This window comes from Mastigoproctus giganteus, chromosome 10 (assembly GCF_048544385.1).
Source record: "Mastigoproctus giganteus isolate SK-2022 chromosome 10, ASM4854438v1, whole genome shotgun sequence".
Classification (NCBI taxonomy): Eukaryota; Metazoa; Arthropoda; class Arachnida; order Uropygi; family Thelyphonidae; genus Mastigoproctus; species Mastigoproctus giganteus.
The window spans coordinates 190,191,103-190,218,392 of NC_143584.1; the positions used below are offsets into that span (position 1 = coordinate 190,191,103).

A 27,290-nucleotide genomic window follows, 5' to 3' on the forward strand; every position below is an offset into this window, starting at 1 on the left:
TTAATCCATTTTGTTCACTGATCAAATTAGTAAAACTAAAAAAAATAAAAAAGAGAAATTTACTTGTGTAAAAACACTTGTTTAATTAAGAGGATCATGTAGTAGGCATTGTGCATTTTATTAAAAAATTATAAGAAAATCCATTAAATTTTATTTTTGGCTATAATGTGCTTTGCTTATTATGTGTTAAAGTTGTCCTCTGACATCTGCATTATTATTGAGGTTATGCTGTATTACTGTTGATGGTCTTGCAATTGCATGAATATGTGAGAATATTTAATTTATTTCTCTCAGTAATGCTGATGATGTGCTAGTTGCATAATATTGCAGCCCATGAGTCCTCCAAGAACTATTTCTGCTGCCATAACTCCTTGAGACTTGTTTGTGCAGCTCATCAGTACTCGCAGATTTGACTCCTGTAATGTAAAGTGTGTGATACTGAATTCTTTTGCTAAATATTTTAGACTTCCATTCTTTTCTGGATGCAACAATGTTACCATATCTTTATTACTTCCTTAACTGTATTTATGATATGATATGCAGTCAACAATGCATATCATAAGTTGCCAGGAAAATGAATTTCGGACGCTACTGACAAAACAAAACTAGTGTATTTGTTCTTTCACTTAATATTACTACACTATTCATGATTTACACAGTTTCTCTTTCTTCATAAACCAATACAATCTATGAATGAGTAGACTTTGAAAGTAATTTATTGTACTGGATTTTTTGTCAGCAGTTTTGTTCAAATGAGTCTTGTTAGTTATTTGGTTTTTAGGAGCATTAGCGACTAAGGCCATATTGCTCCGGCATATGCGGAGCAATATGGCCTTAGTCATTTCCTGACCTTTCCACATCCTCCGTATATGGTGGTGATGGGCTCGAACCCCGGTCTAATGAGTCTTGTAAAGCACAATAAGATTAGCGAGGGAAGTTGTCCAGAACCTAAAAATATTTTTATATAGTGAAATTTTCATTATAACAGTAAATTCATTGTAACAGGATTTTACTATATATTTAAGAAGCACTGGTATACCACTAATAGGAATTAAATACCACTTTGAATGCTTTAACTTAAATCTTTTTTTTTTTTTTTTTAACAGGAGTACGACTTGAAGAAAAAGAATCAGAAATGAAAAAGGAATATGCTAAGCTTCATGAAAGATATACAGAGGTAAAAAAAAAAAAAAATTCTTTCTTCATGTAAATTGATTAAAATATACCAAAATATGTAATAGGTTTAGCAAATACTTTATGTATTTATAAACATATCTTCAAAACTACAATGATACATTTATTAATAGGTTTAGCAAATACTTTATGTATTTATAAACATATCTTCAAAACTACAATGATACAGATGGGTAGATTTAAAACACAATTTTCTCACATGGAGATGCGTTTTAGTGAAACGAAACACAATTCAAATTTATACTAAAAGACATTTCCATGTGAGAAAAGCGTTTTAAATAATGAAAACTGAAGTTTTTAATTATTTATTTATTTTTTCAGTTTGATTTCAACGTTCATTTTTATCAGCTGATTCATTTAAAAACGATGAACCAAAATAAAAAGTTGTACCACCATTTCTCACGAGAGAGAGAGAGAGAGAGAGAGAGAGAGAGAGAGAGAGAGAGAGAGAGTCTTTATTTCTATATGTATATATATTTATATAGAAATATGCATATAATATATTTATTATAAAAATAAATATATATTTATTTCTATATGTATACATATGTAGCAGCATATGTGTATACATATATTAATTTATTCTTCATAGCCAACTAGCCCATGAAGATGTCTTTTAGTTTTTAGTTGATAATTTTGAGTTTTATTTTGCTTTGTTGTCTTTTAATAAACATTTACAGCTTTGGAGGTAAGCCCTGTTAATACATAGAAAATTTACTAACCTATTAACATACTGATTTTACTTCATTGGAACTAAAAGAAATTGCCATAACAATTAACTCACTTTTAATAGGTACTAAAAGTAAGCTGTGGTGTGATTAAGTTAATCACCACATGGCTTACTTTTGTCAGTATTTAGTATTAGTAATAGCCATATGGTGGCTATTACTAATATAAGGAAGTTAGCTTCTGAGTTTTGCTGCACCAGCCAAAAAATACAAAAAATGAATGAATAAACTAGCTTTTGAATTTCTCCAAGCTAAGCTGTCAACCTTACCTACAGAGGTAATTGGTACAGTAGACTTTCAGAATAACGGCACCTTCGGGGATTCATGATGCTGTTATTTCGATTTTTCCATTATCTAGAAAGTTTTATTTTTAATATATTTAATGCAGAAATAATGAGGCTAAATAAGAAATAGAGAGATTAATAATGCAATTTTATTAACTTCACATAAAAAAACATAAACATGTTGATGATCCAATGTTATATTCTGCCATTAATACACTCCTACTTACGCCCCTTCTATTTTCTATTATTATATCATTTGTCACTAAGCTTTAATGTTCTTAATTATTCTTCTTTTCTTCTCTGTATGAGGCTTATTAACTTTAGTAGCCATAGTGAGGGGTTTTTAATTTAAAATAAATGTAAAGCAGCAGTATAATCCATGATATCAGTACAGAATTCACTTTCAAAATGGCAAATTTAACAAATAAACATCCGAACGCAATGTGCCATTATTTGGAGTGCCGTTATTTCAATGGTCTACTGTATTAGTATTGTAGTGGTCTAATACTAATACAGTAGACTGTATTAGTATTAGCCAAAAAAAAAAAAAAAAACATTGCCCACATCACCTATCCATCCCCTTTAACAGTTTGCTTAGTTCTTCCTTGAATTTATTCAAACAACCCACTTCCACAGCACCAGATGGAAGCATGTTCCAACAATCAACCACTCACTGGCTGAAGTCAATCTTCAACACAACTGTTTTGGCAACCATCCTTCCTTAGTTTGAATTTATGCCTCCTCGTGTGTAGTGTGACCAGGAAAAAGGATTCAATCAGTGTTGTGCCTACCCAATCCATTCAAAGTCTTAAACACCTCAATTGAGATCTCCACACAGGTGTTTAACCTCCAGATACTGAAATTTGCAGAACTGAAAAGAACTTTCCTGATAAGAACACCCTGTTGTTCTCCCTCGCTAATCTCATTGCCCTTCTCTAAGCCGATTTAAACAGATCAACATCCTTCCTCAAATAAGTCTCCCAGACCTGTATGCAGTACTCAAGGTGTTGCCCAACCATTGCCTTATATACAATGGAATAAATTAACTCCTTATTCCTGCTGGCAGTTACATCCTTAACCCATAAGCTGTCCTAGCAGCCCATCTGCACTGTTCAGAGGACTTTATGTCTGAGTGAATAGTTACCCTAGTTATTTTTGTTCTCTGCTACTTTTAGTGTGGTACCATACAGTTGGTATGTTATTCTGGGATTACCATTAATCATATGTAATACCTTTCATTTGTCAATGCTAAACTTCAGTTGCCACTTCTCAGTTCATCTGTCTAATTTTTCTTGGCCTTGTTGCAATAGCATGCCAATTAACCATCCTGCTAACCTTTGTATCATTTTAAGACTAAGTCTGATATGCCTTCATCGGTATCATTAATAAATATTGAGAACAACAATGGGCCCAGCACTGAACCAGGTGAAATTACAATAATAATGTTACACCCAGAAGAGCAGTCCCTTTAATAACCACTCTATGTCTCCTCCCACTCAAACATCCCTTTATCCATAGCAGTGGTATGTCCCTAATTCCATAATTCCAGACTTCTCCAATTTGTAAGCAGTCTTTCCTTTGGAACGTGTATCAAAAGCTTTTCTGACTCTAAATATATGATATCAAAATAATTTTTTGCATCCAGTTCCTCTGTTACTGCATCATATTATTTCAGTCAAATTGTTTAGACAAGAGGTCCTCTTAACAAATCTGTGCTTTGATGGCTGTATAACTGCTTTCATGTCAAGATGATCTTGTATTCCTTCTTTAACCAGTAACTCAATTATTTTCCTGAAACAGACATTAGGCTTATAGGTCTGTAATAACTCACTTCACCCTTTCATCCTCATTCCATAAGGGAGACATTTACACATCTCTAGTCCACGGGGACCACTGAATTCAAGGATGCTCTCATAGATTGCTTAACTCTTTTGTTGGCAAACGTTTACTTAACTCTTTGCTATAACCTTTAATTTGATAGTATGAATCAGAGCTGTAATGCTCAGTACGTTCTACGTTGATATTAATATTTGTAAAATAATAAGGGGAGTTTACCTCAATATAATAGTAGAACACTTCCGTATGATACTCTCCAGAAATTAAAACAAAAAAAAAATTGAAAAACTTACATTAGAGTAAAAAAAAAATAATTAAAAACCAATTTAACACAATTAAAAATCAATTTAACACAATTAAAAATATTAAAAAGAATCTAACGAAAATATTCAAAACTATTTTCCTTCCTGAAGCTGACAACGCTTTTCGACCATATGTCGTGATCACAGGAATGAAAATTACCGAATAGGGTTGAACATGAAACTTAAATAGTGATTAATTGTCTTCACGCATGCGCGTAAAGGTCCTTGCATCAGAGATCAAATGGCGCCTCCGTAGCCAGGTGGGAAGGAGCAGCAGTGCGTAGCACACGCTTCTTGATTAGACCGGGGTTCGAGCCCGTCACCACCAAATACGGAGGATGCGGAAAGGTCAGGAATGACCACCGCATATTCACGGAGCAATATGGCCTTAGTTGCTAATGCTCCTAAAAAACAAATAACAACAACAACAACAGAGATCAAATATGGCCGATGAACATTAACTGAATTCTCGTGTAATTTAATTTCTACGGTTTCTGCAATTAATAGTTGCGTATAATTTTGTTGGACATTAAGGATTTTGGCCTCGTTAAATAAAAAAGTATGTTTTTCGTTAATGGCATGAAAGGCTAATTCTGATGCTGCTGAACGAGAAGCACGAACTGAGGCTTCATGTTGATTTACACGAATATTCAGAGAAAAACGCGTCGAACCTTGGTAAGACGAGTTGCAATCACCGCAAGAAACGTTGTATACCAGATCATTAATTTGTATTGCGCACGCGGAAAGAACCGAGCGATTGTTCAGTATAGTGTGTAATTTCCGTATTGGCCTGCCCACATTTTTAAATTCGCTATCTTTAAAGAATCTATTAAGCTGTTTGTGTCACTGTTCAACCTGTGGGACAGAAATAAAGTATTTTTTGATATTACTATTGTTGGTTGGTGTAATATTTTGTATCTTATCCTTAGCTTGTACCCTAATTCGGTTGATAGTGGCAAGGGGATAATCCCTGTTTAAGAACCAGCTAGTCAATATTTGTATTTTTGAGCCCAAAGCAGATTCCGTTTTTGAATATTTATAGGCATTTAGAAATTGATTAAAGATAATCGATCTTTTGTAGGTGAACGGGTGATAGCTATTATAATGTAGAAGCATACGGGTGTTTGTAGGTTTTCGATAGATGCTAAATTGGATTTTATTCGAGTCCTGAGTAAGCGCGAAATTTAGAAAGTTCAATGACTTTGTATCCGTATCCTCCCTTTCCAATGTAAATTTGAGCCTAGAATGAATATTATTAAACGAATATAAAATGTCTTGGATAGTACTACTACTATCAGTAATAACTAGAACGTCGTCCAAATAACTCCCATTGTTTAAATACCTCCCATTCGTATATAATATACGAATGCAAACATTGAATATACAATATTCCTGCACTTTTCAGTTAGGTAAAATTACCCAAGACTGGATTTCCTATTTGACCTATTGTTTCCTACAGGAACTCGGCATTTTCAACCATCCACACATGTATATAGCATTATAAAACCCTTTAGACAGGTAATACGATTTGGGATTAAGAACTACGATACATTATTTAATAATCTTAGAGACTGTAGACTTGGCGACAATGACAATTTATTCTCACTAGATGTTACCTCGTTATATACAAATGTTGAACACATTAGATATTATTTGGGATATGTTAAATAATAACTCAATACCTATTAATTATATGAAGCTACCTATTAAGGAAATTTTTCACTTAATTAAACTGTTAGTTGAGGCCAACTATATCACCTTTCGAGACAAAGTGTACAAACAAATTTTTGGATTGCCAATGGGTTTGAGCCTGAGTGGCTTAATGTCAGAGATCTATCTCTCAACAATTGAGCATATACCATATACATTTGACACCTTTTCGACCCCGTATCATATACTATGGGAGGTATTTAGACGATGTTCTAGTTATTACTGATAGTAGTACTATCCAAGACAATTTACATTCGTTTAATAATATTCATTCTTTTTTTTTTTTTTTTTATGTGAACCCCAAACACGAGAGGTATTAGAACCTATAGTACTTAGTACCGTGCTTGGGTTTGAGGCTAAGAAGACGAAAGAAGATATTTGTTGACATTGGACTTGAACTTCTGTAGATTGTAATTTTCAGGAAATACATATGAAGGAAGGTTGTTCCAGAAAACGGCAGTTGAATGAATAAATGAGGAAGATGAAAAGTTGGTTCTGTGGGTTTGAAGTTGGACAGTAAATGGATGTTGGCTGGTGGCGTCACGTGTTCGGACTGTTTTGAAAGAGAGAGCAGGAATTATAGAAGCCAATTCAGAAGAACAGTGTCCATGGAAGTATCTGAAGAAGAGGCATGCAGCAGAAACAGTGCGTCTGTGAGAAAGCGAGTGGAGAGACTATGTTAGAGATGAATCATTAATTAACCTAACTGCACTCTTCTGAATGGAATCAAGAAGCCTGAGAGAGGTTTTGGGGGCACCACCCCAGATGTGGGAACAATATTCCATGGCAGGGCAAATTTGCGATTTATACAGAGTGAGCAGCTGTTTGGAAGAAAAGTAACGCTGAGAGCGAAAGAGAAAACCAAGTTTTTTAAATGCAGAGGAAGCAATATTTGTAATGTGCTTGTGCCAAGAGAGATTAGAAGTCAAGGTAATCCCCAAAAGAGATATATCATTTTGCCTAGAAATCAGAGTGTCACTAAAGATAAGCATAGGAGTAGAAGAATCCTTTTTGCGAGATATAAGACAAGACTAAGTTGCGAGATATAAGACAAGACTAAGTTTTAGAAGGGTTGAAATCAACTAAGTTGTCTTTGCCCCACTGGAGAATAACTGAAGATCGGCATTTAAGGAATTGGTAGCAGATTTTCGAGAAGTTGAAGCTGATTGAGCAGGACAAAGTTTCTCAAAATGGAAAGTTGAATGCAATGTGCTATCATCGGCAAAACTATGGATAGGATTTCCAGTCAATGGAAGAAGGTCATTGATATACAAGAGGAAAAGAGTGGGGGAAAGAACTGAACCTTGGGGGACACCGGCATTAGTGGAGAAGTTAGAAGACAGAGAGCCATCTACCGTCACCCTCAGTGAGCGATCAGAGAGAAAACTGGATAACCAATTATTAAAAACAGTTGGCAAACCATAAGATGGAAGCTTGTTTAGAAGACCTTTATGCCAAACACGATCAAAAGCCTTTGAGATGTCAAAAGCAACTACTTGTGTTTCACCGAACCTTTCCATTGAATTAGTCCATAAATGGGTAACATAAGCCAGAATATCTCCAGTGGATCGACACTGATGGGATCCATACTGGTGATCGTTGATCAGACGGAAGGTTTCTAGATAGTTTAAGAGTTGGCGGTTAATTGATTTCTCCATTACTTTAGAAAGAGTAGAAGTAATTGCAATGGGACGATAATTGGATGGGAGGGATTTGTCACCCTTTTTAGGAACTGGCTGGATATGAGCAAATTTCCAAGCAGAAGGAAAAACAGCTTTGGAATAAGAAAGTGAAAAAAGGAGGCAAAGAATAGGAGTAAGTTCAGGAGCACAGGTTTTGAGAACAAGTGGAGAAATACCATCAGGACCTGGAGCTTTCTTAGCATCAAGATTCATCAAAATCCTTCTGATATCCTTTTGACGGAAGACCACAGGAGGCACTGAATGGAGCGTGTTGGGAATGGTGGGAAGTGTTTTACCAAGATCATTAATACATGAGCTGGAAGAAAAATGGGATGCTAGCAGGTCAGCTTTATCCTTGGCTGAAGTGACAACAGAACCATCTGGTTTGGACAGAGGTGGGAGCAAAGATGGGCAAAAGTTGCGGCCAATAGCTTTGGCAAGAGACCAGAATGCTCGGCTACCATTAGGGCAAGAAGCAAGTTTTCTACTCTTAGCCTGTTCAAACTCTAGTTTCGACTGATTAATAGCTGCTTTACAACTGTTGCGAGCTTTGGTGTAGGCAGAAAATGAAATTTAAGAATTAGAAACAAGTCAATTACGATATGCAACATTCTTCTCTTGGACAGCCTTACATTGGAAAACCAAGGTTTAGATAATGGACGAGATTTTAAAGAGGAGTGAGGGATAAGGGATTCCATTCCTGCAAGAATAATTTCACTGACACGATCTGAGCAAACATTGACATCAGAAGTTTTGAAACAGTAATCCGACCATTCTAGACTCAAATTTACATTGGAAAGGGAGGATACGGATACAAAGTCATTAAACTTTCTAAATTTCATGCTTACTCGGGACTCGAATAAAATCCAATTTAGCATATATCAAAAACCTACAAACACCGGTATGCTTCTACATTATAATAGCTATCACCTGTTCACCTACAAAAGATCGATTATCTTTAATCAATTTCTAAATGCCTATAAATATTCAACAACGGAATCTGCTTTGGGCTCAGAAATACAAATATTAACTAGCAGGTTCTTAAACAGGAATTATCCCCTTGCCACTATAAACTGAATTAGGGTACAGGCTAAGGATAGGATACAAAATACTACACCAACCAACAATAGTAATATCAAAAAATACTTTATTTCTGTCCCATATGTTGAACAGTGGCACAAACAACTTAATAGATTCTTTAAAGATAACGAATTTAAAATTGTGGCCAGGCCAATATGGAAATTACACACTATACTGAACAATCGCTCGGTTCTTTCCGCGTGCGCAATACAAATTAATGATCTGGTGTACAACGTTTCTTGATTGCGCTCATCTTACCAAGGTTTGACGCATTTTTTTCTGAATATTCATGTAAATCAACACGAAGCCTCAGTTCGTGCTTCTTGTTCAGCAGCATCAGAATTAGCCTTTCATGCCATTAACGAAAAACATACTTTTTTATTTAACGAGGCCAAAGTACTTAATGTCCAACATTATAATACGCGACTATTAATTGCAGAAACCGTAGAAATTAAATTACACGCAAATTCAGTTAATGTTCATCGGCCATATTTGATCTCTGATGCAAGGACCTTTACGCACATGCGCGAAGACAAATAATCACTATTTAAGTTTCATGTTCAATCCTATTCGGTAATTTTCATTCCTGTGATCACGACATATGGTCGAAAAGCGTTGTCAGCTTCAGGAAGGAAAATAGTTTTGAATATTTTCGTTAGATTCTTTTTAATATTTTTAATTGTGTTAAATTAGTTTTTAATTATTTTTTAGTCTAATGTAAGTTTTTCAATTTTTTTTGTTTTAATTTCTGGAGAGTATCATATGGAAGTGTTCTACCTATTATATCGAGGTAAACTCCTCTTATTATTTTACAAATATCACCTTTAATATAATTGGATAGCTCCGATCTGTCCCAGGTGCCTTATTTGCTTTTAGTTTGAACAATTTCTCTTCCTGTTTCCTCTCATTTTTCATAAAATCATTTAGTGCCCTGTTATATTTTGATTTACAGCCACTCCCCAATTAATGTAAGGGTTGAGTTCCACGGAACACTATGTAAGTTGGAATTTCCCTAAATAAGCATTTAGGGAAATTCTGCACTCGCAACTATGTTCTCTGAATTTGATAGAAGTAAAAAAGAAATGTTCGAAGAACATGTAAATAGAATTATTCAATTTTTTTATCTCATGCGCAAGAAAAATTTCAAAATTATAAAATTACAAAAAGGAGAGAGGAGACAGGCATAATGTCAGCAAGTTTCACCTTCAAGCATCATTGCCAGAATTAACTCACCAGCTGATGCTATGGAAGCACACCACTATGGAAGTTGAGGGCTGTGCAGATTTAGAAGGGATTTTTTCCAACACATCACAAAATTTCTCTACAGCTGCAGAATCGGCATGGGAAACTTCACTGCATACTTTAACGTTGTGGAAACCAGTGCAATGCTTGAACCTATAAAACCACTCATTGCTTACCACAAACTTGGCTTGGGTTTTGCTGTACTTATCGTTATCTTCATAAATACTTCTTGCTTGAATGGCCGTTAGATTCAGGTGCGCTTGCTTCTGAATCTGATTTTCCATCCATATTATTAATAGCTTTTCCATCTTCGGTATAGCACCTGAACGCTGTTTTGTGATCACTATTGGGGCGGACTGGCCCCAATGTGAAATACGTTGATCCTTTAACACGTTCTTTTATAAGTGCACTGTCCCTTAAAATAGTATTCACTGTTGAAGCAGCGAGACCTAATTCCGTGCAATAGATGACAAACTTTGTCCTGCTTCTTACTTCTTAATTAATCATCTTCATTTCTAAACCAATTTTGTTTTGTTTCCTAGCACTTCCAGCACTTGCACTTTCCGTTGGTCCCTTTCCCTTCACCATTTTAATAAGTAAATAGGAATGAAGAGAAGATTTTGAAAATTTATTTATTTATGTTTTTTATATGATTGATGATTTCAGTAAAGGGGAACTCATTTCACCATAATACCATAATGTAAAATCCCACACAGTTCCAGTTATCGGTATTATCACAAATGCAATAAGATGGAGTTTACTACCCATTTATAATTAGATGCACTAACAGAAACCCAATAAACTGGCAACTGCAAATTGCTTTTATTGTTTTATGGTTGTGACCTCTAGAAATGTGTGCTTTAGAAAAATATCACAAAGGCATTCAAAATTGATTCTTATAAGGGAACATATGATAATGATGAAAGTGTAATGCAATTTCCATTATAAAAATGACCTTTTAGAGAGATAAATAGCTTAGTTATATAGCGAAAATTTCAACTTCCAAGGTCTTGGAACGAATTACCAAAAAAAAAAAAACGTGTTATTGGGTTCACATTACGATATTTTCAAGATACCTCCATTTATTCCTACAGGATGCAAAATATGTTTCCACGATTTTTTTAAGTTTGCACCGGTCGGCAAAAACTTACGTAAAGTCAAATTTCCGTAAGTCGAGTATTATGTAAGTCGAGGAGTGGCCGTACTTCTGGCATTCCCATCTGGCATTCATATCAGGGAATGTGAATGTAGATGCAAAATATCTATTCAGTTTGTCAGCAACCTGAACAGAATCACCAACGTTTATACCATTCATATCTAGTGAATCAGTGTGATTCATCCCTATCGCAACGCTAGCACAATTAATTTGACAATTTTAATTTATTATTAACTATTAATTTATTACCACAAGTAGATTGACTATTTAATGTATTGCTGTTATTTTACTTTCTCAGTTATTTAAGACTCATATGGACTACATGGAAAGGACAAAAATACTCTTTGGAACAGACCGGTTAGAAAATCTTACCAATAAAGCAAGGTAAGTTTCTATTTTGCATGTAGATATTTTTTGACATTTATTTTAGTATCATATTTTGTAGTATACTTCGTTTGATATTAAAAAGCACAACACAACTTTATTCCTTTATATATACAGCAGACTCTTGATTTACCAGGATCAGATTAACCGGGACACTTCAAGACTCCAAATTAAAAAAAAAAAAAATCAACCAGAAATCATAAAATTCAAGTAATAACTAGAATAGGTATAAACAGATGTTTTGCAAGTCGTAAATAAGAGACAAGAAGCAGCTTTATAAGTCTTCATTAGGAGATTATTGTGTCTATTATCTTGCAACCCCCGCTGGCTTCACACCCGTCGCTCAAAAAAAAAAAGAAAAAGAGAGACCAAATGTTTAGTTTGATTTAATGCATTGCCTCGATTGTTGTGTTCCGTTGCACTACCAAAGGACAAATTTTGTTTCGTTATTTATTGCAGGAATGTCGGAATTTTTTTTTTTTTTTTTATAGAACTATTTTTTATTTATTTTTTATTTTTATTTTTTTTAGAAATTGCGAAAATGATGAGCAAACACAAGAGAATTAAACAAAAACTTGAAATTATTCAAAAGTTTGAAAACCGTACATCCGTTAAAGCTCTAAAGAACCATTATAATGTTGGTGACAAACCATACGCGTCATTTTAAAAAATAAAGGGAAGCTATTCGATTTAAAATCGACATTGTAAAAAATAAAGGGAAGCATTGTATTGGATACGCGAGTAGTACGTGGTAAGTTTTTTTGGTTTTTTATCAATCGCCATACTTTTTACGTAAGTTGCTGAACATTTTTTGGTACAGCAAGTCCCCGACTGTAGCTTCGGACTTACATTACATTATTTATAATTATTTTATATGACTGAAGGTTTCAAGTGAAGGGGACACGTTTCACCATAATGTAACAACTCACAGAATTCCAGCTATTGGTATTATTGCAAATGCAATAAGGTAGAGTTTATTACCCGTTTATAATTAATTGCACTAACAGAAAAGCCCAATAAACCAGAAAGTGAAAATTGTTTTTATTGTTTTATGGCAATAACCTCCAGAAATGTGCTTTAGTAAAAGGTGAGCTCACGTGGAGTGATAATAGTGAGTTTTTGCCTTAACCTCGTGAAGTTCTTTTCAGAAAATTTAATTTTGACTGTTATCATGTTGCTGACAAAGTGAATAAGTGACAGCAGTACTAGTAAGTCTGTTAAGAAAAGGAAAGCGATCGAGTTGGATCGGAAAATTAAAATAATAAGGATGTATGAAAATGGCCAAACATTAACAAATATCACGTGGAATTCAGATTTGTCAGTCAGTGGCAACGGTAAACACAATAAAGGAGAAAGACAGAATTTGAGAAGCGGTAAAGCGATCGGGACTAATGGGATGAACTATAATAACCAAGACTACGAAATACAAATCAGTTTTTACAGTACAATAACATGCGTTTTTTTCTTCCTTTTATGTTTTCTTTTCTTATGTGGCTACTCTGGCTATTTCACCGCTGTCCCCAGATGAAGTTTTTAATTAAACTAATTAGAAATATATAACTATTTTTCTTCATTCTTCTGAGGGTATTATGTGGTTTTTGTAATTTTGTTGCGTAAAACTCGACTTATTTTTGTAATTTTGTTACGTAAAACTCGACTTATGTGTAAGAAGTCCGAGAATGTATCTCTTACGTATGTCAGGAACTTACTGTATTTTTGGATTAACCGGGAAATCGATTATCCGGAATTAATTTTACCATCTATCCCGGAAAATCGATAGTCTACTGTGTGTGTGTATGTGAAATGATAAAGATGCATTGAAATTACTGAAAGTCTTAAAATTTAAAATAAAATATATATAAGACTGGTTATGGATCTGGGGTACTATGGTAAATGTAGAAAAAACCGGCAACCGTAATGAAAAATAGACAAAAAGGTAATTATCAGTGTATCAGTGTATAATTACCAGAAGACGTTGAAATTCCTTCCTTCACCATTGACTTTCAATGTTGAAGGAGAAAGAGAGCGTCTTTTGACTTTAAACATCTTCAACAGACAGGAAGTTTTCTTGTTTTGCCCCATCTCTTAGATTTCATATTTCATTCTTCTTTTTCCACAGGATTCTATTGGCATGAACTTATTTATTATTATTATTTTTTAAAGTTTATTTATTCTTTTATTCTTCCTTCTGGTCTCTGTCGGATCGGCTATGATGTATACATATACTTTTTACGTGTACATCATAATAGAAACAGACCTGGCTTATTGTGGTGGCTCCTACGATTTTTGCTGCTGACCCCCAGAAGAAGTAGTTAAAATCCTAGGACCCACGGCTTTAGGTACTTATAATAATTATGCTTATATTAATTGCATTTTATATCAGGTAATTTTTTTTTTAGCCTACAGGCTCTCTCTCTCTCAATTCTTCCATGGTTATTACACCTGATAGCTCAACTCCCCCAAAATACACAAATACACTGATAATTACCTTTTTGTCTATATATATATATATATATATATATATATATATACAAGAAGCAAAAAAAAAAAAAATAGAAGATAACTAATAAAATATGTATAATAAGAAATAAATAATTACAAAATTGACAAAATAAGGATGTTGCCACACAACTTATAAAATGAGCCTTCCAATCAGGTGTCAACGGACTTTGTTACCAACATAAATGGATTTCATCCCTAAAAGAATAATATCACTGACACGATCTCAGCAAACATAGACATCAGAAGATTGTAAACAGTAACCCAACCAAGGAAAAGACTAAAAGAAATCTCGCAGATCATCCCATTTTTCATTCTTGTAATGCCGAACAAAATGAGGTCGAGAATGGCCATGAGAGAAGGGCTCCATTGGGGAAGACCATCGCCAAATTGAATTTTAAGTAAGTTGAAATTTTTCTAAATAAGCATTTAGGCAAATTCCGCACTCACAACAATGCCCGCTGAATTTGATAGAAGCAAAAAAAAAAAAAAAGTTCGACAAACATGTAAATAGAATTAATCAATTTTTTTTTACCTCATGCGCAGGAAAAATTACAAAAGTGTACAAAATTACAAAAATTTCAAAATTATAAAATTACAGAAAGAGAGAGGAGACAGGCATAACGTCAGCAAGTTTTACCTTTCGAGCATCGTTGCCAGAATTAACTCTCCAGCTGATAAGCACGATGCTATGGAAGTTGAAGGCTTGCAGATTTAGAAGAGGTTTTTTTCCAACACATCACAAAATTTCTCTGCAGCTGCAGAATTGGCACTGGTGACTTCACCGCATGCTTTAATGTTTTGGAAACCAGCGTGATGCTTGAAGCCATTAAACCACCTGTTGCTTGCCACAAACTTGGCTTGTGGTTTGCTGTACTTATCGTTATCTTCATAAATATTTTTGCTTGACTGGCTGTTAGATTCAGGGGCACTTGCTTCTGAGTCTTATTTTCCATCCATATTATTAATAGCTTTCCATCTTCGATATAGCACCTGAATGCTGTTTTGTGATCACTGTTGGGGCGGACTGGTCCCCAGTGTGAAATACGTTGAGCCTTTAACTTATTCTTTTATGTGCATGCTGTTCCTTAAAATAGTATTCACTGTGCAATAGATGACAAACTTTGTCCTGCTTCGTACTTCTTAATTAGTCATCTTCATTTCTAAATCAATTTTTTTTTCGTTTTGTTTCCTAGCACTGCCAGCACTTGCACTTTCCTTTGGTCGCTTTCTCTTTATCATTGTAATAAGTAAATAGGAATGAAGAGAAGATTCTGAAAATTTATTTATGTTTTTTTATATGATTGAAGATTTCAGTGAAGGATAACACATTTCACCATAATAACATAAAAACCACACAATTCCAGTTATCGGGATTATTGCAAATGCAATAAGATCGAGTTTACTACCCGTTTATAATTAGATGCACTAACAGAAAAGCCCAATAAACCAGAAAGTGCAAATTGTTTTTATTGTTTTATGGTAGCGACCTCCAGAAACGTGTTTTAGAATAATATCACAAAGGAGTTCAAAATTGATTCTTATAACGGAACATATGATAACAATGAAAGTATAGTGCAATTTCCATTATAAAAAATGACCTTTTAGAGAGATAAATAGCTTAGTTATATAGCGAAAATATCAACTTTCGAGGTCTTTGAATGAATTACCAAAAAAAAAAGGAAAAAAAAAGTAAGTGTTATTGGGTTCACATTACGATATTTTCATTTGTTTCATTTGTTTATTAATTCCCATTATGATACCTCCATTTATTCCTACTGGATGCAAAATACGTTTCCACAATGTTTTTAAGTTTGCACTGGCTGACAAAAACTTACGTAAAGGCGAGTATTACATATGTTGGGGAGCGGCTGTACTTAGAAGGGTTGTTTGTGAGGAAAAGATCAAGTGTGGTTAGGATTGTCTGGTATTCTGGTAGGTAATTGAACAATCTGTGTGAGGTCATTAGCAATTGCAAAAGCCTCAGCACCTCGACCAGCTGGGTCCATGTGACTAGAGAATGGAAGCCAGCTGGAGTTGTGAACATTAAAATCACCAAGGAAAATTATCTCACTGTTAGGAATGTTGGACTGGAGGAAGTCAAGTTTCAAAGAGAGGAAGTCAAAAGAGTTCTAAGTGATTAGTGGAGTTGGGAGAACAATAGAGGCAACAGATGAATTTGACAGAATGTGGTAGAGAGAGATTTTAGGCCAGAGAAGATCAAAAAGAGGAGATTCCAAATTATTAAGCCTTTAACAGGGAATATCAGAATGGACATATACACAAGTACCACCTTTGAAAGTGAAAGGAATAATACAGCAAATAATTCATACAACTGAGATGAGCAGTGATTGGATCAACCAATAAATGTGATTCAGTCGGCAAAAATACATGGGGTTTGGCAGACTGTCCATTGTACTGTGTTATGGAAGTGATGGGGGTTAATGGCAAAGTATTATGCTATGAGAGCTAAATAACATTGTACATGAAGAGCATAGCCTCATTCTGTATGTAGTGTTGAGCAAATTAAGTTTGCTATTTGATATATCAGTCTCATATTGTGGAGGCGCTCTACTACGAGTTGCATATTGCACTGCTCTAAATAAAATGCACTGCTCCAGTGAAGAAGTATATTGTCATTTTATTTGGTATGTGCCCACTGGTGCCTCCGTAGCCAGGTGGGCAGGAGCAGCAGTGTGTAGCACATGCTTCTTGATTAGACCGGGGTTGGAGCCCGTGCCCACCAAATATGGAGGATGTGGAAAGGTCAGGGAATGACCACTGCATATCCCCGGAGCAATATGGCCTTAGTTGCTAATAATCCTAAAAAACAAATAACAAACAAACAAACAAACAACATGTGCCCACTACCCAGACCTAGGTTTTGGAAAAAGAGCAATATACTTCTCTGCTGGAGCAATGCACTTTATTTAGAGTGGTGCAATACCAAGGAAATGTGTGACAGAGTGCTTTCACATTTTGAGATAAACGCACTAAGTAGCAATCTTAGTTTACTCAGTGTTATTTACAGAATGAGATTATGGCTTACATGTTCAATAATGTTATCAATTAATTAAATATTGCACAGTTGAAACCCTCGGTTGCACTTGGAAGAATGGGTACATTTAGTTATCTGTTCTTTAGCATTAGCATTAGCATTAGTAGAGGCTTTTGATGCAAGAAAGCAAGCTTATGCAGCATCAGCCAAAAAAAACCCACTTCCACTTCACCCCTCTGTTCGTTCAAAATACCTGTCCAGCTGAGCCTTAAACTTATTTTCTTCCAGTACTGATATACAGTTCCACTTTGTTTTGTGAGTTACACTTGATAATTGCAAATTTTCTAATTTCTTTTTAAATTTTATTTAAATTAAAATCTTGTGACTTGTAATCCAATAACAAATATTACTTATTTATATATGTATTATACCTTTATGTTATTGATTTCCCCCAGCCTTAGCCTCATGACAGCATTGTCATGGTGCATTCAGAAACATTATCTGTAAACAATTTTTTTATAGTGTAAGTTACTGGATAGTACTAGCTTGAGCTAGTTTAAAATAGAAGCACAATAAGCTAAAATAAGGTTATTTTTAATGTGGTATAAAAGTTTTTTCCTCACTTACATTTACTTTTACAAATAGCATGCTGTTTAAAACTTTATATACAAGTTTCTTTAGTAATTTGTTTTTACAATTGTAATTAAAAAAAAATTCTTTTAGGCCCACTCTAAATTTTCCCCATCTTAAGATTGACCCTGGATTGTTTAATGTTAATTCTGGAGAAATATCAAGCAAATCATTGAATAGTCCGTTAGATTTTTCATCTGTTTCACCAAACCACAGCACTGATTCTAATGCAAGTTTGAAGAGTGAACTGCAGGTATGATATATCAGTTTAGTAATTAATTGAATATGACTTAAATTTTTATAGAATCTCAAAATGCGAATAAATATATAAAATAAAATTTGAATTATGGTAGAATATCCATTAATCTAACAGTATTGGTACTTAGCTTTTGCCAAATTTTTGAAAAAAAAAAAAAAAAAATGTACATTTGACAAGAAATTATGTATTGTTTTAACTATGGCAATTATAGTGTATCACTCATCTTAGTAGTTTCCCAAGCAACGTATAAAAATAATTTATTCATTATATTGTATGGAAAGCACTACATTGGATTAATAATAAAATTACAGGAATTAAAATATTTTCTGTTATGTATAAATTAAAAAAAAAACTTAAATAATATTTAAGAAATTTATAGAATATTCTAGTAGAAGACCTCTGAATGTGGTAGAGCATTATAGAAGATTCTTGAACATTGTAGATGATTCTTGAGTATTTTGCAATAATATAAACTGGGGAGTAAGAGCGGTAACTTATAAAATTAAATTACCATCATTCAGAAAGAGTGTTTGGCGTAAGAGTTGTGTTTTGTAATAAACATGGCAAGAAATAAGGAACTGAGTGTTGAAAAAAGAAGCAGTTTATAACTCTGTATAAAGAAAGTTATTCCATGAGAAGTATTGGCAAAAAACTAGATGTGTCATTTAAATAGTGCATTTAATAAGTGCAGTTGTCCTGACCATTACGTCAGGACAACTGCACTTATTAATGGAAGCACAAGATAAGACCATAATACTGATTTCTAAATGCAGTCAATTACTTACTGTACCTGAAATCTAAGCTGAGTTCAATGGGAACAGAGAAACTCCTACATCTACATTCACTGTAAAACTTCGTCTTAAACAAATGGGACTTCATGGTTGTGTAGCAGTCCAAAAAGCCTTATTAAAACTTGAAAATTGAAAGAAATGGTTAGCTTTGGGCTAACTGCCATCAACATTGGACAGTTGAAGAGTGGAAAAACTTAATGTGGACAGATGAATCCAAATTTGATTTTGGATCCAAGTGTAGAGTTTATGTGAGATGATTAATTAATAAAAAATCTTCAAATAGGCCTCTGGGGTTGGAAATATTTATATTCATAATAACTGCACAATCCTATACCAGCCGTTATTAAAAATAAGTAAATAGTGTTGTATTATATTAAAATAATAATGATGTAAATAAATAGAATAATATAATTCCACCAGATAAAACTGATAAAAAAGTAACTATCTGTACAATAAAATATGAAATTTTAAACTGCAATGAATAAATTACAATAAAACACAGGATAATAAAAGCGCTAAAACACTGTAGCTTTCAGAGGCATCCACTTCCTTTTTCAACAGAAGGGACGGGATGAGTGGATTTCCTGTAGAAAGACGTGCTGAGAACTGTGGGCCTGCTGATATTTAAGGATGTGCCGTATGATAAACCTCTGTTGAGAAAGGAGGCAGATGCCTCTGAAAGCTACCGTGTTTTAGCGCTTTTATCGGTTTTATTATCCTGTGTTTTACTACATTGTTTTATTATAATTTATTCATTGCAGTTTAAAATTTCATATATTATTGTACAGACAGTTACCTTTTTATCAGTTTTATTTGGTGGAATAATATCATTCTATTTATTTCATTTATTTACGTCATTATTATTTTAATATAACACAACAGTATTTATTTATTTTTAATAATGGTTGGTGTAGGATTGTGCTGTTATTATGAATATAAAATTAATAAAAAAAATGGTGCTGCATTGTGTGCCTACAGAAGCAATTCAAGCACAGTGGTGGTTTCATTATGATCTGGGGTTGCTTCTGTTTTTCTGGGTAACATTAGCATTAGTTGAGGCATATGATGCAAGAAAGCAAGCTTATACAGCATCAGCCAAAAAAAAAAAAAAAAAAAAAAACCCCTTTCCCATTTTACCCATCCGGTCACTTCAAATGTTTATCTAGTTCAGCCTTAAATTTATTTAAGCTATCAACTTCCACAACAACAGATGGAAGTCTGTTTAAGCAATAAACTACTCACTGGCTAAACGCAAACTTCAGCATATCTATTCTACAACTGTCTTTCCTCAATTTGAATCTGTGCCCCCTCAGGTTCTTAATCTGAGCAAGCGAAAGTATCCCATCAGCATTGAGCCTGCTCAAACCATTCAAGGCCTTATACACCTTAATCAGATCACCTCGCAGGTGCCTAGTCTCCAGATGCTGCAACTTGCAGAACTTAAGCCTTTCTTTGTAAGTGCACCCCTTTGTTCCTTTCACCAATCTTGTTGCCCTTCTCGGTACTCATTCTAGCAACTCTACATCCTTCCTAAAATGAGGCCTCCAGACCTGTACAGAGTACTCAAGGTGTGGCCTGACCATTGCCTTATACAAAGGGATAATCACCTTCTTTTCTCTGCTAGCAAATTTCCTATATGCTAATGTTAATGCTAATGCTAATGTTAGACATGGAAAACCATATATACCACCTAAAGGCATGCCCATGATAATCTGTATGTCATTGACAAAACTCCATGACCTGCTCTGGCAGCCTGTCTACACTGCTCAGAGAACTTCATATCTAACTGCACAATTACCCCCAGTTAATGACAGGAAAGATAGTATGCTATCTTTCCTGTCATTAACAACCCTGCCAACCTTTGTATCATCTGCAAACTTGGACATTAAGCCTGATATACCTTCATTGATATTATTGATAAATACACAAAACAATGGGTCCTGCACTGAACCGCGGGGGATTCCACTAATAACATTAGTCCACGCAGAGCAGTGTCCATTTATTACAATTCTCTGTTGTCTCCCACTCAACCATCCCTTTATCCATTGCAGCAACTTGCCCTCAATGGTTTTTTTAATACTTAATAAAAAATCTTGAAATACTTTGTAGTGTGTTGTTTTTTATATTAAACCTTATGTTGTCAAAGTTAGTTTCAAAAAAATTAAAAACTGTTGTCATATTCTGTGATTTCAAACTTTTAGGTATGAGTGTATTTGCTGGATTTCATTTTATTTATAGTAGTTTACGGATTCCCTTCTCTTCTGCTTCAGTTTACTTCTTGCCACAAGGAGTCCAGTTGCCTCTACAACTTAGAGTTTATCTTGATAATGGTTTTGTTATTTCTGGTGCAAGAGCTACTTAGGCCTTATTGTGCCTATCGTGATAATGGAATACTAGAGTGACTCTGAAACATGAACTTTAAATTATTATTTTATTAGTTTAATTTATTATAAAATAATTTAATTATTTTATTTAGTGAATATCATGTGCCTTTGCATAGGAAACCCGTCTCATGTGAGTATATTATTTAAGTTTACAAATATGCCTGGAGTTCAGTGTTTTTATTTTTGTTTAATAAAAATATCAGGAAAGAAATAGAGATATTTCTTTATATTTGACAATAATGGTGTGGAATACTGAACCCTTAGGCTACTGCAGAGTGCCTGCTAGTTTACTGATAGAAGCCATAAAGCTCTGCCATTGGTATGCACTCACTACATATATTTGCTATAGGGGATGTATATTAGGAGTTTTGCCATGAAATAGTGGTAGTAGTAATTGTAAATTTGTGTTATGTCCATGGGATACATTGTTATAGTTGTAATATAATTTAATATTATTTTCTTCTAAAGCAGCAGTTTTTTTTGATTTTGGTAAAGTTATGCTATGATGTGAGTGAGTGGTCTGTTGATATCCAGACAGTGCGATGTGTATTCCCGTTGGTCTTTCCAGATTACAGATACTGTCATCCAAGTTGTATATTATATAAATTTTAAATTGAGCAAGATAAGGCTTAGGAAACTTTCCTGCTTCTTCAGCAAGCACGAGAAGGTTTCTTGAAGTGTGCAGTAGTTACAAAGCTTGCAATCTAGAAATGTATGCATGCTGAAGTTGTTGAAACAATTTCTGTTATCACATTCTACACAGAGTTTGATTATCAATCCATTAGCAAGCCTGCAAAGACCTGTCAGGTCTCTGCTGAAAGAAAGCTTTCTGCTGTTTATCTGCTAGATTGTCCACGAAAATGTAATTCACAGGACCTTCCAAGAAAAGTAGTTTTTGTTTTCTCTATTAAAAATTTTTTGGGTGACCAGTAATTTAGAGAAAAACTGAAACAACTGAAAAAAAGGCCAAAGTGTGAATGCTAGTAGGCCTAACTCTTTAGAAATAGTTAAAAATTAATTTACAGTATAGAGAACTGCTTGAATGCTCGAATATTCAGGAAGGAGAATGATGTAGGTAAAGTAAACATTGGCAGTGAGCTGGATGATTTTGTAATAACTGAGAGGAAAGTGGAGGAGAGATTGTTGAGGATAAACATAAAAAAGGCACCTGGGGTGGATGGGATCTATCCAGTTATATTAAAGGAGGCAGCAAAGGAAGTAAGCAAACCCCTAGCCATAATTATGAGAGCTTCTTTGGACTCAGGGGAGGTACCCATAGACTGGAGATGTGCAAATGTAACCCCAATTCACAAAGGAGGATCAAAGGCTGACACAAGTAATTATAGACCTGTTAGTTTAACTTCTGTTCCAGGTAAATTAATGGAGGCACTGGTTAAAGAAGCACTGCAGGATCATCTAGACAAGAATTCAGTTATAACTCAGCATGGTTTTATTAAGGGCAGGTCTTGCCTGACCAATTTGATTGGATACTATGATGTAGTCACAAAACAACTGGATGTAGGGAATAACTTTGATATTATATATTTGGATCTTAGAAAGGCTTTTGATACTGTTGCACATGGAAGACTGCTGCACAAATTGGAGCAATGTGGCATTGGAGGCAAATTGCTGCTATGGATAAGGGGATGGTTGAGTGGCAGAAGACAGAGAGTGGTAATCAATGGACACTGCTCAACGTGGACTAATGTTATTAGTGGAGTTCCTCAGGGTTCAGTGTTGGGTCCGTTGTTGTTTTCGGTGTTTATGAATGATATTGATGATGGGATATCAAGTTTAATGTCCAAGTTTGCAGATGATACAAAGGTTGGCAGGGTTGTTAAGGACACTACTGATGCTATGCTGCTGCAACAGGATCTGGAAAGGTTGAGCAGATGGGCTGAGAGGTGGCAAATGAAGTTTAACATTGACAAATGTAAAGTACTACATATGGGAAACAGTAACCCCAGATCAACGTATCAACTCTGTGATACTACGCTGACAGTGGTGGAGAATGAAAAGGACCCGGGGGTAATTGTGCAGGCAGATATAAAGTTCTCTGAGCAGTGCAGACGAGCTGCAAGAGTAGCTCATGGTGTCTTGTCAATGATATACAGGAATTTTTCTAGCAGGGATAAGGAGGTGATTATTCCCTTGTATAAGGCAATGGTTAGGCCACATCTTGAGTACTGTATACAGGTCTGGAAGCCTCATTTCAAGAAGGATGTAGAGCTGCTGGAACGGGTACAGAGAAGGGCAGCAAGATTAGTGAATGGAACAAAGGGTTGCTCTTACGAAGAAAGGCTTAAGTTTTGCAAATTACAGAGTCTGGAGACTAGGCACCGGCGAGGTGATCTGATAGAGGTGTATAAGGCTTTGAATGGTTTGAGCATGCTCAATGCCAATGGGATTCTTCATCTTGCTCAGAATAATCAGCTCAGAGGGCATAAATTCAAATTGAGGAAGGACGGATGTCGGATAGATGTGCGGAAATTTGCGTTTGGCCAGCGGGTGGTTGGCTGGTGGAATCGACTTCCATCACTTGTTGTTGAAGTTGATAGCCTAAACAAATTTAAGGTTCAACTGGACAGGTATTTCGAGCGAACGGAGGGGTGAAATGGGAGTGGTGTGTTTTTTTTTTTTTTTTTTTTGGCTGATGCTGAATAAGCTTGCTTTCTTGCATCATATGACTCTACTAATGCTAATGCTAATGCTACCTTTTATTGTCCCTGAAGTCATTTTCTGTCTCCAGAGGATGTGAGAGCAGTTTACATCATTGTGTTAATCATTTGAAGTGCTGTTAAGTACCAAAATCTTTTCAACGTTTTCAGTTACTCTTTCAGTGAGCCAAGAATACATTTTACTTTTGCCCTTATTTAATTGCTTGTGCTCTTTTTCAATTATAATATTTTTAATATATTTTAAGAGAGTTTTTAATATATTTTGTTTAGGTATTACCTAAACTAATATACATTGAGTAAAACAGGACCCTCAAATTTTTAGGTCTGAGCGTCCGGCAGGAGGATTTGGTCAGCAGCTAGGTCTGATTGTGGGTATCGGCTTGTTACTCAATGTATATTAGTTCAGGTAATACCTAAATAAAATATATTAACTCCACATGATATAAGAGTGATAATTAGGTATATTATAATTTAAATGGATAGAAACCACATAACGTCATAGAGAGAGAGAGAGAGAGAGAGAGAGAGAGAGAGAGAGAGAGAGAGATTGAATTAAAAATAGTAATTCAATCCCACCAAGCATATAAGTTATTACTGGGGTTGCTTTTTGCCATCTTTCTCATCATTTCTTAAAATAAAATTTATTTTATTTATTATTTTATTACAGGAAACGTTTAGACATACTGTAAAATCTTTCACTTCACATTGCCGAATTCTTTAAAATTCTGAAATATTAAGAAAGTAATCCAATACTCACATCACATCAGTGACATAGTTGTCTCTAAGAATCCATGCAAAAAAAAAAAGTGTGACATTTCTTTCACTCTTTTAGTTCTATTGCTTATTGAGTAAATTTTGTAACTTAGTGTGAATTGCTCTTGCAAATTATAGCTGTGTTGCTGATCATACAGCAGCATGACATCACTTTCGACAGCTGAGAGCAAAGAAAGAGTTTTAAGTGTGTTGTCATAAACAGCAACTTATAGACGCGTACAGACAATAGATTTAATTTTGCACAGCAAAGATTTTTTGCTATTATAAGTAGACACTGTTTGTAAGCTGTATAATGGCAGTAAAAACAAAATTTAGTGATCTTTGAATTTCTCCACAGTACATTATTAAAATTGAAATGTCATATGTTATAAATATTTCTGAAGAAGAAGAATATTTATTATTATTATTATTTCTTTTACTCTATAATTTGAAAGTATTTTTTTTTTTTCTCTGGTGCTATTCCAATTGATATTCTCTCTGATACTGTACTAGGAATGATTTAAATTGACATTACAATATCTTACATTTACTATGAATTTTGTTTGAAATGTGTTTCTCCAAAACTTCTCAATCACTAGGAGAAAAAATCCAGAAAAATTTTAAAATACAACATCTCTCAATATCCAAGGGTGTAGGATAATAAAGACTTTTCTATATTATTATAATTATTATTAAAACATTTTCTTTTTTATGGGATTTTTCTGCCCTGTGAGGGGTACTGGTGCCCCTCACGAGTTCATGGAGTGGTGAGTTGTATCCAGTTACTGTTATTATTATTGTTATTACTGATGGGTGAGCCTGCAGGTGTTCAGGATTGCAGCTTTCTGGAGTTCCATGTAAGTGTTTTCTGGGAGGCTTATTGCCACTGGGTTGCTATGGAGGCTCTTTGGCACCATTCCAGTGGTTGATACAGTGATTGGGATGGTCACTACTTGTTTCCGTGTGCCACATTTCTGTGTGTACTTCCTGATTTTCTCGTAATTTTTCTGGAGGTTGGTGGTGTTGGGCACTGCTATGTCAATCACGTAGGTAGTCATTTCCTTCTTGTCAATGAGGGTTACTTCTGATCTGTTGTGCGGGATCATCTTGTGTGTTATTATGGTACAGTCCCAATATAGTTTGTGAGTAGGGGTCTCTAGTACAGCCTTACGTTCGTTGTTGTAATATGCACACTTTCTTTGATCAACTAGTATTTTTGCTCTAGCTTCTGATGTATTATCCCGGTGACCTGGTTGTCTGTGAGTGTACTCCATCTGGGTAATCACCCTACATCCTGTGGTAATGTGCCAGTTGGCATAGTCGACATGTGCCATCTGTTATTCTGGAGTCCTTGGCTATGTATTTCCTGTAGTCCCAGGTGTTGATTACCTAGTCTTGGATGGCAAGCATGAATCCTTCTGTCTTGGGGAAGAGCCTTTCTTTCATGAGCCAAGCATTAGATCTATGTGGCCTTGATGGAGGTCATTGTAGGTACCATGGGGTGTCTTCTTCCCCATCTTTCTGTTTTTATTTCTTCTGTCTGTGCGAGTGTGATCTCCTTGTTAAGGTTGAGTGTTGTGTGCCATTTGTTTTCCTGGAAGTAATCCCACAGATTCTTAATTGATTTCTCTTATTCAATGAAGTCAGTCAATCCCCTCCATCCTTCTTTATGGGCTATGGTCAATCTCTTGTTGGTGGCTCTTGGTCATCATTATCTCAGTTAATCTCATAATCTCCTCCAGCTTGGCGTTGGTCCAATCTATGATCCCGAAGGAGTAAGTTAGTACTGGGACTCATAAGTGTTTATGGCTGTGACCATGTTCCCACCATTCAGCTTTGATTTTAGAAGACATCTTGGTCTCTGATGGTATTTTTCAGTCAGGGGAATTGATCTCCTTGTGTTCTAACTGGTGGGCTTGTATCTTCCCCAGATGTTTGTCTCTCCCTCTGTCATAGCTTCAATATCTTTACTGGTCTTCAGCTGGTAGTTTCATCTGGCTGGATGTCCTTGATGCAATTCATGAGTCTTGCATTTGTCTAGGCCAAATTGAATTGCATCCTGATGTTGGTGCTGAACTCTTCAGAGATCTCGAGTAACTGTTGGGGTTGATTCTCGGTTGTAGCATAGAGTTTGATGTCATTCATGTACATCAGGTGAGAGAGGGTGTACAGGTTCTTCCTTCCTTTTAGGGTATGTCCATACTTGCTGTTATTGAGCATGGTAAGTTGAGTGCTGGATAGAACCATAGTGGGCTCGAGGCATCTCCCCGGAAATTCCTTTTCTGATGTGGACTAGTATGGTTGTGATGTTCTCAACCTTGATTGTAGTCCTCCATTTCACCATGGTAGCTTCTAGGAAGTACATCAGTGTAGGAGGGTTTAACTTTGTAAATCTTCAGTGTCTCTATCAGCAGCCAGCTATGGGGCATAGAGTTGAAGGCCTTGCAGTAGGTGATGTAGGCTGTGGTGCTTCTTGTAGGCTTGCTCCTTAACTGCAGCATCAATGTTCAGTTGCTCCTTGGATCCTTTGCTCATCTGCTTACATCCCTTCTGCTGTTTGGCCATGTTTTTCTGGCTCTCCAAATGGTCTTAGTTGCAGCTGCTCAGGATTTTGTGCATTGTTGGGAGATAAGTGATTGGTCTCTACTTCACCGAGTTTGTGGTATCTTTGTCCTTAGCCTTCAGGTAGGTGATTCCTTG

At 35.2% G+C, this 27,290-nt stretch overlaps 1 protein-coding gene across 1 annotated transcript in view; it reads left to right on the plus strand.

The window, feature by feature from the left end:
- The window catches only part of LOC150079667 (C-Jun-amino-terminal kinase-interacting protein 4-like), a 540,406-nt gene that overhangs the window by 74,286 nt on the left and 438,830 nt on the right, over window positions 1-27,290 (plus strand). The window contains exons 3-5 of the mRNA XM_090383158.1: window positions 1,107-1,177; window positions 11,513-11,598; window positions 17,819-17,978. Of these exons, the coding sequence (XP_090239284.1) occupies window positions 1,107-1,177; window positions 11,513-11,598; window positions 17,819-17,978 (317 nt within the window). The remainder of the gene's footprint in view (window positions 1-1,106; window positions 1,178-11,512; window positions 11,599-17,818; window positions 17,979-27,290) is intronic.